We start from the raw sequence: 19,187 nt of genomic DNA on the forward strand, positions 1-19,187 counted from the left end.
AGGCTAAGGTTAGGACATACAGGACTGAACAGCGGCTTACACACAATAGGGAAACATGAGACTGGAATGTGCCCTTATTGTACGGAAATAGAAACCGTGAAGCATGTACTTCTGACATGTAGACAGTACTCTGAAGAGAGAGAAATATTTAAGAGGGTAACAAAGAACTCTGTTACATTGAGAAACCTGTTAAGTCTACCTGACACGCAGTCCACAACCAAAGCAGTGATAGAGTTTCTTAAAAAAACGCAACTTGCAAGAAGACTTTAGACCCTATATATATATATTTTTTTTTTTTTTTTTTTTGTTTGGTTTGAGCTGAGGTTGAAGCTAGAGGAGCTGAACACGCAGCGCTAGCTGATGCTTGGGCTCTGATCTTATTTTTATTTATTTATCATTATTATTATTATTTATATATATATACGAATTTATTGATGACTCCCCAATGTGATCACACCTCAATCCAGTAGATGGCGGTAATGCACAAAGATTGCAAGCTGCCAATAAAATCCACTGAAGAAGAAGAAGAAGAAGAAGACTCACTGTTGCTGCGTCCCAATTCGCATACTATCCGTCCTAAATAGTATTCGAAAATAGAATTAGTATGTCCCAAATCGTAGTACGTTTAAAAAAGTATTCCAAAGATTCCCGGATGGTCTACTACTTAACTTCGGAATTCGAAGTGCGGATCAATGCACACTCTAACGGCTAATATTGCCCAGAACACATTGCGCGGTGAACGAGGATTCGATTAGAACTACAAACACGCATAAAAAGTGTTAAAAAACTACAAACATGGAGGATATGCGCGACCAACGGACAGGTAGAGAAAGGGGTTTGAGTGATAAATAATCAGTGTAACCTGATAAAAAATATTTTTAAATGTAATCCGCGTTATATTTCATGTGCAGCAACATTATGAACTTTTATAATGATAGGTTTGGTCGTTAACGTTTAAATGCATAATTATGCAAACACAAGAGCAAAGTTCTCGGCATGAAAGACTCATGAAGGAACGTGCCTCTTCATTTCTCTCTAATATGGTAGGAAATTAAATTAAATGAAATGTAAATAATGTTAACTGTGATGATTGACAGGGCAGTTTAAACAGTGACAGGATTAAGGTAACTAAGCAACAGAGCGTCCGTTAAAGACACAGTTATGACGAAGTAGTATGTCCCAAAGCTTGCCTACTATTCTGCTACAAACTCAAAAGTATGTACTTTTTCTTCACAAAAAGAGTACATACTTTCAGGGCGTAGTATAAGTAGGCGAATTGGGACGCAGCATGTGAGTTCACACCGCCGGCGGCGAGAGCGTCAAAGTGGCCGGAAGTCATTCATTTTCAATGTGAGCCGGCGGCGAGAAGCGGCGAGAGCGGCGCGGCGCGTTTTGGGCGGTGTGGGCGTCGGGGAGAGTTGAAGTCAGGTCAACTTTATGGTAATGAGCTATGACGCGGCTCGGCGGCAACCAATCGGAATGTAGAAGTTCACCGCTGAGAGGTTTCAAAAGAACGCAGTCCTGTAAACTTGGTTCCGGCCACATTAGTTCCCAAGGAAAATGGAGGAGAAGTTAATTATTGCTGTGGCGGGTTTCCCCATAATCTACGACGTGTCCCTGTTTTTAAGTTTGCACTTAACCATGAACACAAAACCCACACCATACAAATGGCTTTTAATTAGTTTATTTCGTTAGCAAACATGTAACTACAATTAAATTCAATTTCTTATTTTCATGTTTAAAATATTTAATATGGTTAACTAACTTACATCCAACTTGTGGTCAGTCTGCACAAGATCGACATGCTTGTTTGCTTTGCGGCCGCTTTAAATACAAGATCAAGCGTTCGATCGTCAGAGCGTCAAGAAATCTTTCTACAGCGTTGCTTGCAGGGCGGCCAGAGCGAATTTTGACGCTCTCGCCGCCGGCGGTGTGAACGCACAGTCAGTCAGGTTCACGGTGGGAACTTTTCATTCCGGACCCGGAGTTTTCATCATTCGGTCGATTTACACGGTGAGTAATATTTATGTGAGTAATAATGTAGTGTAGCACTGTTTATTACAGTAAATAGTTGTATAAATGTATAAATAATATCTGCAAAATGAGTCTTTGGGAGAAATTCCACAGCGACCAACAGACGGTCACATATAACTTACATAAATAACACAAATAATACTTTTTTATGTGACAGAATGTACTTTTAAGATATTTTTGTATGAAAATGTAGTTGTATAAGCCTAAAACACGCCGTTTATTTGAAAGGATAGCGTCTATTTAAATGCTTAAGCGCTTTCGGAGATGCTCAGGCCGGTAACGTTATTGGTGTTCCCGCCTAAGTTACAACATTACCACAGCCAGTCCTTCGGGAATCTGCCGGCTTCTAATGTGGTTAAACATGACATATAACGTTAAATCCTTTTGGACGGGTCATCTAATGTCCTTAACTTGTTTGTTCAAGAGCAGTTTGTTTTGGCTGAAGGTAAGGTAGTGCTTGCGTGATACCGAAAAAAAATTATTAACTTCTGTGGCAACTATTGCATTTAAAGCAATGATGGGCAGATCGTATCCTTAACTGCGTATCCAAATAACTATGCCTTGTAATAGAAAGTTCCGGGAAATCAAAAATATGGACGAAGGCATGAAGTTATGAGGGGAATTTCCAGTTAACGTTAGTTCCTATCAGTAAATCTCACAATATAACATTGGATTTCTGAATGTTTTTAGTGTTCACAATTGTAATCATGTGAACATGCCCCTTTTTGCTAGCTTTAATGGTGCAGCATGTAAACTGTTTTAAACTAGCAATAATAATTATTGTGTTTTTACTTTCATTTGAGGGACTCTCTGCATGTTCCTGTGACTAGGACACATAACGTTACCATTTCCTTGATGCCAAAGGAAGTTTCCAGGTTCGCCACTTTCGTGAAGTTGTATTATTCCAGCAATATGCACAGTAAGTATTAAAGCATTTTACAATAAACAGTTGACTTTAATGAAATATATCATATAATGTAATATGTTATGTTCCACAGATCACTGCTGTTTTCCAGAAAGGAGGTCTTACTGGGAGGAAAATGGTCAAATATTTCGGCATTTTACAGGAGGCATGTATTCATTTATCAAGTGTCTTTTCCTTTCCCATATGTATTATTATTTAACACAGTGATGTCAAATACAGTGTCCAGACAAAAATGTCTCTGCTTGAATTTAAATTCTACTTAAATTTCAAATACTAAAAGGGTTATAGTTGCCCAAAAAAATGAAAATTCTGTCGTTAATTACTCACCCTCATGTCTTTCCAAACCCAGAAGACCTTAGTTTATCTTCAGAACCAAAAAAAATTAAAAAAATTTTTTAATGAAATCTGAGAGGTTTCTGGACTTGCATAGGCAACAATATAACTGGCCCAAAAACGTACTAAGGACATAAGTGTAACCATTTATGTGACATCAGTGGTTCAACCGTATCTTTACAGATCTAAAGAATAATTTTAATGTGCAAAGAAAACAAAAATAACTTTATTCAACAATTCTACTTCCTGCCTCCATTGTCAAGACTACAATGACATATGCGTGTGTTTTTCTTTGCTTATAAATATGGTTCAGCCCATGCATGTTCATGTCAGAAACACCAAACACTTGTGTCATGGTACTCTCATGAATGGCAGACGGTGGCGCGGAGGAGTCTGTATTTTTGTTTTCTTTGCGCACAAGTATTCTCGTAGCTTCATGAAATTACTGTTGAACCACTGATGTCACATGGACTATTTTACCAATATCTTTAATGTGTTTCTTGGCCTAAGAACATTTCAGTTGAGTTGCGTTGCTGTCTATGCAGGGTTAGAAAGCTCACAGATCTCATTAAAAATATCTGAATTTGTGTTCCATTTGCAGATTAGGAACAACATGTGGGAGATATACAAATAGATTTGTCAGTTTTCTTTCTCATCTGCTTCCTTTCACTTTAACTTAAAAAAAACAGCTGTTTATGATGACATACTGATTTGTTTTTGTGCATATTGGCTGGTAAATATCAGTTGATACCCAACCCTACTAATAACAGTTTCTTTTTATTTAAATATAGGACAGTCAAAGAGATGACTCCTTGAAAGACCCACAACACATCACCATGGGCATACTTGTAAAATCCATTACAAATTGCAGTTTGTTGCATGACATATGAACAGTTTTAGCACTATTGTTTTATTCACTATTGAAAAAATACAATATACTGTTTAATCACTATATACTGTTGCCTGTTTCCACATATTTTTATTAATTTTGCAATTCCAAGTCCGCACTCAACAATGTGGCCTCTTTCACCTGTGAATTTTTGTTCATTTTTATTTTGTGAATGTGCAACGTTAAGTAAGCACTTGTCTTCCAAACACTTGTTGTATATACAAAGAAACTGTTACTGAATTTACATTTGATGACATTAAAAATAAATTCAAAACATTAAACTTGTGTGTATTTGCAAAGCCATTTAAGAACCTCTCCTTAAGAAAAGGATATTTTTTAAGGTAAGTGATTAAAACAATTTTGAAATTTAGTCAACAAAATGTGATTATTTAAATGTAGCTAAAATAAATTGATTGCAACCACTTACCTTAAAAAATTTGAGTAAATTCAATGAATATTTTTTCTTCAGAAACAATTAAATAAATTAAGAGGAAGTAGCATATTTAAATTGGGCTGAAATTACTCATTTTTTTTAATACTAAGTTAACTAAATAAAATTGTTTAAATCCAAATAAATGTGTTTGTTTAAATTTAGATCAAATCAATTGATTGCAACCACTTACCTTAAAAAAATTGAGTAAATTCAATGAATCATTTTTTTCAGTGCAGCTCACGGTGCATGTCACAGCAAATGAGAATCATGAGGTCAAAGGAACTGTCTGAAGAGCTCAGAGACAGAATTGTGGCAAGGCACAGATTTGGCCAAGGTTACATTCTACTGCACTTAAGGTTCCTAAGAGCACAGTGGCCTCCATAATCCTTAAATGGAAGACGTTTGGGATGACCAGAACCCTTCCTACAGCTATAGGGGGAGAAGAGCCTTGGTGAGAGAGGTAAAGAAGAACCCAAAGATCACTGTGGCTGAGCTCCAGAGATGCAGTCAGGAGATGGGAGAAAGTTGTAGAAAGTCAACAATCACTGCAGCCCTCCACCAGTCGGGGCTTTATGGCAGAGTGGCCTGACGGAAGCCTCTACTCAGTGCAAGACACATGAAAGCCCGCATGGAGTTTGCTAAAAAACACCTGAAGGACTCCAAGATGGTGAGAAATAAGATGCTCTGGTCTGATGAGACAAAGATAGAACTTTTTGGCCTTAATTTTAAACGTTATGTGTGGAGAAAACAAGGCACTGCTCATCACCTGTCCAATACAGTCCCAACAGTAAAGCATGGTGGTGGCAGCATCATGCTGTGGGGGTGTTTTTCAGCTGCAGGGACAGGACGACTGGTTGCAATCGAGGGAAAGATAAATGCGGCCAAGTACAGGGATATCCTGGACGAAAACCTTCTCCAGAGTGCTGAGGACCTCAGACTGGGCCGAAGGTTTACCTTCCAACAAGACAATGACCCTAAGCACACAGCTAAAAGAACGAAGGAGTGAACTAAAAATGTCTGTCCACCAACGTTTACCATCCAACCTGACAGAACTGGAGAGGATCTGCAAGGAGGAATGGCAGAGGATCCCCAAATCCAGGTGAGAAAAAACTTGTTGCATCTTTCCCCAAAAAGACTCATGGCTGTATTAGATCAAAAGGGTGCTTCTACTAAATACTGAGCAAAGGGTCTGAATACTTAGGACCATGTGATATTTCAGTTTTTCTTTTTTAATAAATCTAAAAAAATGTCAACAATTCTGTGTTTTTCTGTCAAAATGGGGTGCTGTGTGTACATTACTGAGGGAAAAAAAATTACTTAAATGATTTCAGCGAATGGCTGCAATAACCAGATGTGTCAAAAGTACACACATTCTTTACTTAAGTAAAAGTACAGATACCTGTGTTTAAAAAGACTTTTTAGTATTGACTCAAATTTTTACTCAAGTTAAAGTAAAAGTAAAAGTACAGGCTCTAAAACATACTTAAAGTATAAAGTAACCTTGCGAAGGACAAAACCACCATTTTAGGGAAAAGTTTATTGGAGTTTGTAACGGGTGAAAACGTTGTGTCTCCTTTAAGAGCAGAGTTCCGTTCTGTGCAGTCTGCAGATACATGCCTTGAGTGCCGCATGTGTGCGGGTGCGAAGGTTTTACTTTTAATTTCTGTTGCTCATTTAAGTTGTCTTCTTTTAACGTTGTAAAAGAAGACACAAGTAACGTTGTTGTCAGGAGAATAAAGCTCAAGATGTGGAATGCGACCCATGTGCGGTTTGGTTAATTTCTCTACTGCAACGTGAGTTAGGCGAGCGATCCCTTAACCCTGACTCGGCGCGTTACAAGTTTATCCACTATCACCCTCACCAGTTTTATCAGTCCGTTATGCTTCTTGGTGCTATGATTTCCGAACGAGTTGTCGCCTGGCCGGTTTTTTTTTTTTTTTTTTTTTTACATCGTTTTACGTTCAACGTACTGTGCGTGTCAGAGCGTATACAAACAAATGCAGTTAATGCACCAATAGGATTGTCTTTTCTGTGTGTGTTTACATACGTTTCTAAGCCTGAACCAATCAGTCTGCTGTATGCATGGTGCATATTATTGACATGGATGGGTCAAATGCATTGCGAAATGGCATAATATTTAAACGCAAAAACAACGACCCTGATTTGAAAATGTAGGGAGTAGAAAACAGATACTCATGCTAAAATGTACGAAGTAAAAGTAGAAAGTTGGCACAAAAATAAGTAGTGAAGTAAAGTATAGATACCCGAAAATTCTACTTAAGTACAGTAACGAAGTATTTGTACTTCCTTACTTCCCATCTCTGGCAATAACAAAGAGTGAAACATTAGAGGGGGTCTGAATACTTTCCGTTCCCACTGTATCTTCCCATAGTCACTATAAGCTGTCACTCACTAATTTATGGCAACTCACGAGTTTCCATTGTAAACAATAGCAAATATAATGTCTTATTTACATCGTGTCTACGTGTGGTATTTAACGAATTCTCACTGTCTCACCCTGTATCTATTTATATATTTGTTTATATCTTAATATTATTATTTGCTAGTGATTCCTATGGAGAAAAATAACTTCCTGCCCTCCAGCTGTATTTTGCGCGTCATCAGAACCACGTGATTGCAAACAACCCATTCCCCACAAACGACACCATCATGTTAAAAAAGCAGTGCTCTCTGGTTCCAAGGATGAAGGTGGATTTGAACTTTTGGACTTTTGTGACTTAAATTATACCTTTAAGTTGAAATGGTTGAAGGAATGTTTGAGGGCACCTGAGTCCATATGGTACTTTATCCCCAACAACGTCTAGGATAAAGTGTAGGAGGCCTAAAATTTTTATTGAAATGCAATTACAATATTACGAGATTGCCGCTGAAGCTGTCCCAATTTTACCAGCAAGCTCTTTTGGCTTGGAAACTTTGTCATTCTCACAACTTTTCTCCACACAAGTCCATCATTTGGAATAATGAATGCATCACTAAAGGGAACAAGTCACTTTATTTACAGAAATGGATCGATAGAAATATTATTTTTTTTTAAAGACCTTTTTGATGATAATAATCAATTACTTAACTATAAATCTTTTCTCAGAGAGAAAGCATTCCCAATAACGTTTAAAGAATATAACTCGGTTTTCAAGTCTATACCTAATGGCATATTAGAACTAATGAAAGGTTATAAAAAAACAAAGCGAAATTCCTGATTTTAAATTTTACTCTTTATATAAATGGTATGGATATTATGAGTAGAAATTGTACTAATAAGCATATCAGAAAATATTTTTTAAGTTTAAAGAAAATAACACCTCGTGGGAAATTTTTCTGGAATTCTCATTTTTCTGAGATTAATTGGTATAAGGCATGGCTTGTTCCTTTTAGATTTTGTATCATAAATGAAGTTAGGGAATTACATTTGAAAATATTATACAATATATCCCACAAAAATGTTTATTTCAAAATTTAAACCGATTGATAATCTTTGTAGTTTCTGCAAGACAGAACAAGAATCGTTAATTCATCTTTTTTATAGTTTTTTTGGAAAAGTGTGGAAAGTTATCTGGCATTTAAAACAAAACATTCAATAATACTTGAAGTGAAACAGATTATTACATATTTTGATTGTAGAGATAGAAGTTTATGTAATATTGTAAATATTTGTATTTTATTAGGTAAGTTCCATATTCATAAGGCTAAATTTTCTAAATCAAGACCATGCTTTACATTTTTCCAAACTGAATCTGAAATATATTTTGAGTCTCCTAAATTGGTAAAAAATAAGAAAGCTATGTCAGCAACTGATATATATTCCAAATTTTTCAACTGTGATGTTTGTATGTTTGTTAATTGAATTCTAATAAAAAAATAAGTAAAAAAAAAAAACATTCCCCACAAACAAAGAACTTTGCTTATACTGACAAGAAGTGAAAGTCAATAGAACGCTCCATTGTAACAGCGGCGTCCAGCAGCAGCCCTACGCTTCCACAATTTTGGAGTGAAAGCCACTCTACAGCCCACTAGCCTCTTGCTGTCGCTACGGCAAATATCAGCTGCTTTGTTAAAAAAAAAACGTATATTAAAGCTAAAATACACAACCTGAATCACTACAACATTTTTAATATTTATTTTACTTCTTTCCGTTAATATATTTTTTGTATTATTTACTTCTGTTAACTATTAAACCAAAATCGTTAAGGATTTTTGTGTTTTGTACGTACCCTAACCTTTGTTATTATTGCAATTAAAAAAAGATGACAACACAGAATAACGTACATTATCAAAAACAAACTTTTTCTTCCATTTACTTTTCGCAAAATCTTTGCTCTCTAGCATTATGAATGCTGAATACCAACATATACCATTAATTTAAGAACATAAATCAGAAAATAAGGAATGTTTGACAAATATATAACAGGAATATAACAGCTTCACGGTAAACTGTTTTTGCAGTATTGACTTATATTAATGTCGGTTAAAGCATGACTAAACTCCAATCTCCAAAATTATTTAATTATTCATTTATGACAGAGCAATGCATCATTCTGTTGATTCATCATGTTTGTAGTGTGTTCCATAGGATTAAAACGTACAATATAATATATAAATATAATATATATTTCAGACCTATAATAGTAACTAATAATAGTAATAGTAAATGTGTAAAGTTGCACAAAATAAAAATACAGCAGCTGCCTCAAATGTATAATTAATGGTTTCCACAATTTATAACATAAAACATATTTCATAATACAATACAACTTTTACTGTAGTAGTCATAACATTTACTGATGGCTTAATTTGAGAAATTGTTATTATCTGAATTACAATTTAACTCTTGGATCTTTGTCCTCTTCATAATGTAATACACTCTATAGACTCCTGGGGGCGTACATCATCCAAATCTCCACTAAGATTATAAATTAGTCTGTATTCAGTGTAGCAACACTAAAATGTACACGCTTTTCATGTCTCTATCAACACTCTGTTGAGTCAAACAACATATCGTCCCTGTTGAACACTATCACTTGGGTCTAAGTTCTTTGGTTTTCTGCTAATCTGCTGCACAGCAGTAACCAGACAGACTCCACACAATGTCTATGAATATGCTTTAATCATAACTGGAAGGACCTCATACCAGTCACAGATATCCTCCCAACAAAAAGAATGTAACAGTTTATATAGCATAGGTGCATGGCAAAGGTAACAAAGATAGTAAAGCAAGAAGGATCTTATGTGTTTTGAAAGTCTGTCATTGCCTCTTTGTTTATCCTAACCTTTTTCATATTTTTCATCTGTGACAAACACCGTACACATATGCATTCTTATAGAGTATAGATTGATGAATTTCGGTGTTAATCAATGTGATATCACTCAAATAGAAGATTTTAGACTAATCAGAATGTCAGCGATAAAAGAGAAGTACAGCTGCTTCAGTTATCTCTTTGGAAGCACTAGAGGCTGTATTAGTACCATAACCATCCCAGTCGAAGCTCGTAAAGTCCCCACACTGTCTAGGAGCCTCTTTAGGAAAGTGTCCACCTCCACCAATACAGAACTACAACAATATGAGTACATTAGTAGCAGCACAAATTCTGTTCATTAAGGTTGTTGTAAATAAACCTTTCTGACTCACGTGTTCAGTGTGACAAGCCTTTGGTTTAACACCTGAACAAATAGCCATTGCTGCCTTTTCATAATTGAAGACTCTGAATGTGATGAATCCAGGCTCAAATCTTCCTGAAAAACATGCACAAAATATATCAATGTTAATGATCTGTTTTGGTAGGTCCATGCACACATGACATTGGTTTAAGAAGTATTGCTATACCTCTCGAATAAGGACCATACAGATTTTTGGTTGATATTGCATCTCCAGTATCATACACTATTGGAATAGCAGGTCCATTATCAGTCAAGCATGTCCCGATTCCAAACCTCACAGGGAATTTTTGGAAAAAGAAAGAAACAAATTGTAGCTTTGCCTTTATGGAATGATTCAAACTCAAAAACAGTGTCAGAGTTTATCTGACCTTAACCCTCTATAAATTGAAAAGGTTTCCTCCATGTTTGTTTAAGAAGGTATTTTCAGTGTGGTATTGCAGGATAGAGGCAGTGCTCCAGCGTTCCAACTCAATATTATTAGGAACGTGCCACACAGATACGTGGTCATCAGCAGTGGTCATATCACAGTACGTCTGGTAAAGGACTCCTCTTGATGAGGTCAGATAGTACAGGCCGTCTGTTTGAACATGATGCGTCTCGTGAATTTCTTTGCAGCTTCAACCAACATATTTAATTCTGTCCAGCAGTTTTGCAACCTTGGGGTTGATGTTGGCTTCTTGTTTAATTGCTAAAGTATGAAACATACATTTATGTAATAAATTATGGTTCAAAATGGGAATTTCAAAGTTAAGATGAATTCATTTCAATCCCCCAAAAAATTACACTTACTTAATGATACCTCACAGAACCATAAATTCAGCGACAGCGAGAGGCTAAGAAGGCTCTGCAAAAACATTTTTGTACTTTGCAAAAAAAAAAAAGAAAGAAAAAAAAGAGGAAAGTTATTCACACACATTAAGCACATTTTCTCTAGCCTGATAGACATGGTAACGCAAATGCTTGCTTTATCGCTGTTAAATTTTTTTCTCAGTCATTTCAAGAATAATTGGTTAATATTGATGAAATGCTCTCATGTGAATCTTGACTTTCACTAATGTGGAATGTGTGAAGCATTAGATTCTTTCCGCACTACATTGCAAAGATATCGTTGTGATGCAGATGAGAATCTATGGCCTGACAGTCAGTGAGTTCAGAAAGAATGTGTTGTAATTCTGCATGTAACGTTCTGTCTAAGGGATGTTTCGTTACGTTTGTTTTTCTAAAAACAGTCTTTTCTGTATCCCGCTGACATTGTGATATAATCTCTTGATGACAAACAGTAAAAAAGCGTGAATCCTTTCAAATCTCTTTTAATCAATATTAAACATACAGTCAGGGCAGCTGCTGGCCAAATGGGTGCCCTAAGCAGAAATTTACTTTTGTGCCCCCTTCCCCAAATATTACGGAAGTAAAAATAAAATAATAAACACCTTTATTCAAATAAAAGTAAATGCATAAATAAATTGCATCATTTTTAAATTACAATTGTAGCTCTAAAGCAAAAAAATCAGACATCTTTTTGCACTCTGCCTTTATTTATTTGTGTGTGTTGAGTGTTAGAGTGAGTGCAGGGTGAGGGGGAGGGGATGAGAGGGAGAGACGGAGACACAACCAAATCAACCACAAAACAATCCGTGTGTGCAAAAAACAGAACAGTATTTATACCATTATTTACCTCTGATTCACTGCAACATTCAACTGTATTGAGCATGTTCACAAACACCCTAAAAATTGTATTGTTTAGGACAATACAAAGTGTTCAACTCACTGTGTTAACTGTTTTGAGAACAGTGACCTGAGTTTGAAGAAATGCATCAAATCAACTGTAAGACACATATTCTGCACTATATCATTGAGGGGGTATTAGGGATCATGCATGAAAAGTTACACTGTCTGTTGTTCTTCAGAAAAGTCCTTCAGGTCCCACAAATTCTTTAGTTTTCCAGCATTTTTGTGTATTTAAACCCTTTCTAACAATGAACATATACTTTTGAGATCTATCTTTTTACACTGAGGACAAGTCACACTGAGGGACTCAACTGTTACATAAGTTTCAAATGCGAACTGATGCTCCAGAAGGAAACACAATGGGAGTTCAGGGAGCCATGGCGGAGCAGACAGTTCAGGGAGCCATGGCAGATCAGGCAAGCAGTTCAGGGAGCCATGGCAAAGCAGACAGTTCAGGGAGCCATGGCGGAGCAGACAGTTCGGGGAGCCATGGCTGAGCAGGCAGGCAGTTCAGGGAGCCATGGCTGAGCAGGCAGGCAGTTCAGGGAGCCATGGCGGAGCAGGCAGGCAGTTCAGGGAGCCATGGCGGAGCAGGCAGGCAGTTCAGGGAGCCATGGCGGAGCAGGCAGGCAGTTCAGGGAGCCATGGCGGAGCAGGCAGGCAGTTCAGGGAGCCATGGCGGAGCAGGCAGGCAGTTCAGGGAGCCATGGCAAAGCAGACAGTTCAGGGAGCCATGGCGGAGCAGGCAGGCAGTTCAGGGAGCCATGGCAAAGCAGACAGTTCAGGGAGCCATGGCGGAGCAGACAGTTCAGGGAGCCATGGCGGATCAGACAGTTCAGGGAGCCATGGCAGTTCAGAGAGCCATGGCGGAGCAGGCAGTTCAGGGAGCCATGGCGGAGCAGGCAGGCAGTTCAGGGAGCCATGGCGGAGCAAACAGTTCAGGGAGCCATGGCAGAGCAGGCAGGCATTTCAGGGAGCCTTGGCGGAGCAGACAATTCAGGGAGCCATGGCAGAGCAGGCAGGCAGTTCAGGGAGCCTTGGCAGAGCAGACAGTTCAGGGAGCCATGGCAGTTCAGGGAGCCATGGCAGTTCAGAGAGCCATGGCGGAGCGTACAGTTCAGGGAGCCATGGCGGAGCAGGCAGACAGTTCAGGGAGCCATCGCAGTTCAGGGAGCCATGGCGGAGCAGACAGTTCAGGGAGCCATGGTGGAGCAGGCAGGCAGTTCAGGGAGCCTTGGTGGAGCAGACAGTTCAGGGAGCCATGGCAGATCAGGCAGGCAGTTCAGGAAGCCATGGTGGAGCAGACTGTTCAGTGAGTCATGGAAGAACAGACAGTTCAGGGAGCCATGGAGGAGCAGAGAGGCAGTTCAGGAAGCCATGGTGGAGCAGACAGTTCAGTGAGCCATTAAAGAGCAGACAGTTCAGGGAGCCATGGCAGATCAGGCAGTCCAGGCAGCCATGGAGGAGCAGACAATTCAGGGAGCCATGGCGGATCAGACAGTTCAGGGAGCCATGGCGGAGCAGACAGTTCAGGGAGCCATGGCAGATCAGGCAGGCAGTTCAGGGAGCCATGGCAAAGCAGACAGTTCAGGGAGCCATGGCGGAGCAGACAGTTCAGGGAACCATGGTGGAGCAGGCAGGCAATTCAGGGAGCCATGGCGGAGCAGACAGTTCAGGGAGCCATGGCGGAGCAGGCAGTTCACGGAGCCATGGTGAAGCAGGCAGGCAGTTCAGGGAGCCTTGGTGGAGCAGACAGTTCAGGGAGCCATGGAAGAACAGACAGTTCAGGGAGCCATGGAGGAGCAGACAGGCAGTTCAGGAAGCCATGGTGGAGCAGACAGTTCAGTGAGCCATTAAAGAGCAGACAGTTCAGGGAGCCATGGCAGATCAGGCAGTCCAGGGAGCCATGGAGGAGCAGAGAGTTCAGGGTGCCATGGCATATCAGGCAGTAAATTCAGCTGGTTTGATAACCGCCATAAAACAGTCAAAGAAGAAGAAGAAGAAGAAGTTGGCAACTAGAATGGAATATTCAGTACCTTGATACAGGATAACATCCATTTTGAACATTAATAACAGGCCGGTGTTACGGTTTAAGTGGTTCCCGTGTTATCATAGCCATGATAAAACGTGGTATATTAATTTGCAGCGCCTTTTGCCATATCATTATATGTTTGAACCAGAAAGCTGGTATGCTCACAATAAGCAAGGAGACTGATGGCTAACTTTGGGCGGTAATATCATCTGTTTGCGCTGGTTCATATAAGGATAATGACTGATAAGCCTATGTTTTTACTAACGGACAACTACAGCGGATACTGGAACATTTGTTAAAAGGGATAATTCACCCAAAAATTAAAACTGGATATTTATTTGCTTACCCCCATGGCATCCAAGATGTAGGTGACTTTGTTTCTTCAGTAGAACACAAACAATGGTTCAGTGAACCATGGCGGATCAGGCAGTTCGGTGAGCCATGGTGGATCAGACAGTTCAGTGAGCCATGGCGGGGCAGACAGTTCATGGAGCCATGGGGATCAAGCAGGTCAGTAAGCCATGGAGTATCAGGCAGTTCGGTGAGCCATGGCGGATCAGGCAGTTCATGGAGCCATGGAGGAGCAGAGAGTTCAGGGAGCCATGGCGGAGCAGACAGCTCATGGAGCCATGGCGTATCAGGCAGTTCGGTAAGCCATGGCGGGTCATTCAACCTCAGACCGCCTTGCCACAAACTAGTGATGCGTGGGTCGTCTCATAACCCGCGGAACCCGCGGGTCGGGTTGGGGCGGGTAAAGAAATTGTCACTTTATTTGCGGGGCGGGTCATTAAAAACAAAATAAAATTAAAAAATCTATGTATGTTGCTGTCACAAGCGCGGTCTCTGTGGCTCCCTCCAACCCCCGCCAGCGGGAACTCTCACCGGACTTTTAACGAACTCCAATACCCACAATTCTGTAGTGAATTTTACAGGAGACTCAACTCATTTTAACTTGGCCCACCTAGGGATGCCAGTTATGTAGTGAGTTCTGCTTTCGCCCACTAGGAAGGCGAAATAGTGTAGTGATGGGTACTCGTATCACCGATGACGTTATGATTCTTGGATCACATGTCACTTAATGTGCGGTTATGAGTACATCACATAAGAAAGATTGGTGGGATATCTAACTTGTAGAACCTCTCACTGTATTATCAACACAAGGAAGACACAAGTGTAATAAAATCAATTTATTAACAAATGATAGACAAGAGTAATCAACTATTAAATGAATACAATAAATGCAAAAGGAATAAAGTGCATAAGATGCATAAAATGTGATTCAGTTGGGTGTTGCTATGTCATAGCTATGTTATCTTATGGAAAGATAAACTGTTGCTACTCTGAAACAAATAAGGTAAAGAACCTTATTATGCATCAAACAAATAAATGAGCTATTATTTGTTATCAACTACAATCAGCTATACAATATCTAATGTAAATTAGAAAAATCATATACTGATAGTACACAACAATGCCAAGGTCTCTGGAAGAGGATTGGAAGTGATATTTACGTTCTCTGTGGTTGATTGAGCAGTCCGGTGGCGGTGAATTCTTCCACTGGTTGTGCTGGGAGCAGTCAGTGGGAAAAGGAGCAGGAATCCGTTTCGACAGCCTTGAGCATGAAGTGCTGTAGGATGCTGATCTCCTGGAGCACCAAAGGGTCCTAAGATCTGGAACACGCAGATGTGGCCCTGGTGTAGGTGCTGAAGGCCCTTAGCTTGGAACACGCAAGCAAAGGTACCTGAAGTGAAGGTTTGCTTGCTGGAGCTCAACCTTGTTGCAAATGTCTGTTGGTCTTCTGCCTCTCTCGGCTAGAAACTCAGAACTTGGTCAATCTGCTTTGTCTCTCTCGGATGGAGACTTAGGACGTGCTGCATCTGTGGTTGCCTCGCTGGACGAAGACTCTGAACGTGGAAAATATCTCTTTCCTCACAGACAGAACGTGGTCGTATCTGCTGCTACCTCACAGCTGGAGACTTGGAGTGTGGAGCATCTGTTTCTGTCTCTCTGGACAGTGGACTCAGAAGGGTTGTGTCTGTTAGTGTCTCTCTCTTGTGGAGCTGGAGACTCAGAATGGAGGTATCTGTTGCTGCCTTCCCAGTAACGGGCCGCAGACTCAGAAAGAAGTTTGATCTGTTACCGTCCCCTGGACGTGCCGGAGACTCAGAACTTTGGTGCTCTGTTAGTGTCTCACCCTGCTGGGCCTCAGACTCAGAACTTTGTTATCTGTTGCTGCCTTCCCTGTAACGGGCCGCAGACTCAGAAAGAGGGTGTATCTGTTATGTCTTTCCCCTATGGGACTCAGACTCAGTACAAGGAGTGTCTTTTGGAGAGGTACCTTTATAACTTTTCGATGAGGAGGAGATTGCAATTTGGTGCTTCTCCATTTCCATGCTGTGATTGGCTGGTTCCATCAGAGCGGGGGACATGGGGTAGCCCACCCTTCTTTCCTCTTGTGGAAGTCATTTGCATAGTCCAAACACAAAGTTAAAAAGGTGTCAATAATGTTTTACTGGTGCATTTCTCATTTTCCAAAACACAATCAAAAAACATTTGGTCATGTAATGAACACATTAAGTCCAAACATGATGGGAAAAGATTGAACTGTCATACATGCATTCATTTGTCCATTAACAGCTGAGTTTGTGTAAGATGTTGCACTACACATCGCTGTCAGTGAGAATACTTATTTCTCTGAATAAGTATAAGATGTGTGTGTTATGGTTCGCGTCAGTTCAAGGTTTGAAAACATAGTTATGAATGGATTTGGATGAATCTTTGTGATCTCTCTTTGTTTCACCCATTGCTGCTGCGTCTGGAGATCCTAAGGAATTTTTATGGCTGTCACAGGACCAAACCTTAGGAAGCAGTTTCAAGGTGGGTGAAAGGCAGAAACTGTGTCTTGGCCAATAGGAAGTTCCGTCCTCCCCGAGTTTTTGTACCAAAGGTCTCTTCTTGCCCTCTAAGAGGTGTCTGGCAGTTGTCCTGGCATCCTTATCTGATGGTGTTGGACAGTTTGCTTATGTTAGTCCACCAAGATCCAATCAAAATGTAGCAAACCTTTGTCCACTATTGTGGTCAGGGAGGGGCCCTCGCCATAAACTGGGCCCTGGAATGCGTGGTCCACTACAATTCCGTACCTGGGACTCTCTCTTCCGGTTCCGGGTCTCCCAGTTTGCTTCCTTCAGATCGGCCATTTGTAGCGCGCTATGTTGGCTTGTTCCCCGCGAAGTTTTGTTAGTCATGCTATCAATCCTAAGCGTTTATTTCTCAGGCTGCCTTTACGTTGCCAACCGGTCTGTTTATCGTGTGTGTGACTCTTTGCTGCCTGCCTTTTATCGACCCCCGCTCGTTTCCTGGACTATCCCCTTTGAACGCCGCCGGCCTCGATCACTTGCACGGACTATTGTTTACTCTTTGGATTTGCCTTCACCACACCAGTCTGCTGTTGCCAAACCTTGCCTGTTTACACTGTTTAATTCAATAAAGCTGTTGCAGATGGATCCAACGCCTATGGATGAATCCATGACCGTGTCACAGAAAACTTCGCCACCTTCGGATCCAGCGACAGTCGATCAAATCACCACAGAGATCTCCGCCCAAGCTTCGGTTCTAACACTCCATCAACAACAATTGGATTGTCTTACTACCTTGGCCGAGCAACTGGTCCGAGCAGTACAGGGGCTTCACAAAGCCACTCCACCCGCCACTCCTCCTGTAACCACGCCACCACCAGTGGCCCAGCCAGCCACCGCAAGCCCTCGACTCGACTTCCCGGAGAAATTTGACGGTACATCATCTAAATGCAAGCGGTTTCCCCTGCAATGTACCTTGTTTGTTGACCAACAACCTCATTTATATCCCACCGATGAGAGTAAAATCGCCTTTGTTTGTTCCCTCCTCTCCGGGAGAGCGTTAGACTGGGCCACTGCTGTTTGGAATTTAGGCCAACCTGCCTACCCCTCTTTTGCCACTTTTCTCCAACGCTTTAAAGAAGTATTTCAACCTAGCTCCGAGAGTGGTGAGGCAGGAGTACAGATAGTGGCTTTAAAGCAGGGTCAACGCACTGCTGCGGATTATGCTTTGGACTTCCGAACCCTAGCAGCACAAAGTGGATGGAATGATGGACCCCTCAAGCTTCACTACCGAAGAGGCTTACAACCCGAACTTCAGGTAGAGCTTGCATGCAGAGACGAGGGTATCACTATGGACCAATACATAGTCCTCTCTGTCCGCATTGACAATGTTATTTAATCTGACTACCACCGAGGCCGCCCCAGAACCCATGCAGCTGGGAGCTACAAAATTGACTAAGCTAACTATGGAGAGGGAGAGACGGCTAAGAAGCAATCTCTGCTTATATTGCGGACAAGCTGGACACATCCGGGCCAACTGCCCTACTCGACCACCTCGTCCACCCACCTCGGTGAGTTTAGTCAACTCCTTTCCGAGTCGTTGTGAAATACCTGTGATTCTCATCTCTGATGGAGTCTCTATCAGAACTACAGCTTTAATTGATTCCGGCGCTTCCGGGAATTTCATGGATAGAGACTTTGCTAATACTAACCAACTGCCCATTCTCTCTTGTTCTCAACCCGTGGCAGTGGCCGCCATCGACAGGCGACCATTAGGATCTGGACTCATTGAACCCCACCATCAGGAGACGATCCGCTTCTTCATCATCTCCTCTACTCAAACACCTCTCATCTTAGGCTATCCCTGGCTGAATCAGCATGAACCCACCATTTCATGGGCCAGAGGCTCCGTCCTCCACTGGTCACCTCACTGTCAGCAGCATTGCCGCCAACCAGTCTTCGAGCCATCAACCCCATCCACACTACTCACCGCTAGTAACACCATACCGAGCGAGTATCAGGACCTGCTCGAAGCTTTCAGCCCAACCAAGGCCACCCAACTACCTCCCCGTCGTCCTGGAGACTGCGCCATAGACCTCATTCCGGGCTCCATTCCTCCCAGGGGACGTATCTTCCCTCTCTCTCAACCCGAATCTGAGGCCATGAATAACTACATCCAGGAAGAACTAGCCAAGGGCTTCATTCAACCCTCCACCTCGCCTGCTTCAGCTGGATTCTTTTTTGTAAAGAAAAAGGATGGCGGCTTGCGCCCCTGCATTGACTAC

At 41.0% G+C, this 19,187-nt stretch overlaps 1 protein-coding gene across 1 annotated transcript; it reads right to left on the reverse strand.

Moving 5' to 3' along the window:
* Nucleotides 1–10,012: 10,012 nt before the first annotated feature.
* Nucleotides 10,013–14,073, reverse strand: LOC141331568 (intelectin-like). The gene is made up of 5 exons (XM_073836616.1): nt 14,052–14,073; nt 10,666–10,864; nt 10,454–10,578; nt 10,259–10,362; nt 10,013–10,180 (listed from the first exon to the last, which is right to left on the reverse strand). Exons 1-5 carry the CDS (start codon nt 14,071–14,073, stop codon nt 10,028–10,030), a joined length of 603 nt encoding a protein of 200 aa, XP_073692717.1. The 3' UTR covers nt 10,013–10,027.
* Nucleotides 14,074–19,187: the final 5,114 nt, after the last annotated feature.

The sequence above is a fragment of the Garra rufa genome, chromosome 3 (genome assembly GCF_049309525.1).
Source record: "Garra rufa chromosome 3, GarRuf1.0, whole genome shotgun sequence".
Taxonomy (NCBI): Eukaryota; Metazoa; Chordata; class Actinopteri; order Cypriniformes; family Cyprinidae; genus Garra; species Garra rufa.

Bases quoted from the DNA above. Each gene is read 5' to 3' on its own strand.
- LOC141331568 (XM_073836616.1), bottom strand. From the start codon at position 14,073: ATGGATGTTATCCTGTATCAAG. The intron at 10,865-14,051 runs GTACTGAATATT...ATGTTCAAACAG, and splicing joins GGATGTTATCCTGTATCAAG to ACGGCCTGTACTATCTGACC. The intron at 10,181-10,258 runs GTGAGTCAGAAA...ATATTGTTGTAG, and splicing joins AGGCTTGTCACACTGAACAC to TTCTGTATTGGTGGAGGTGG.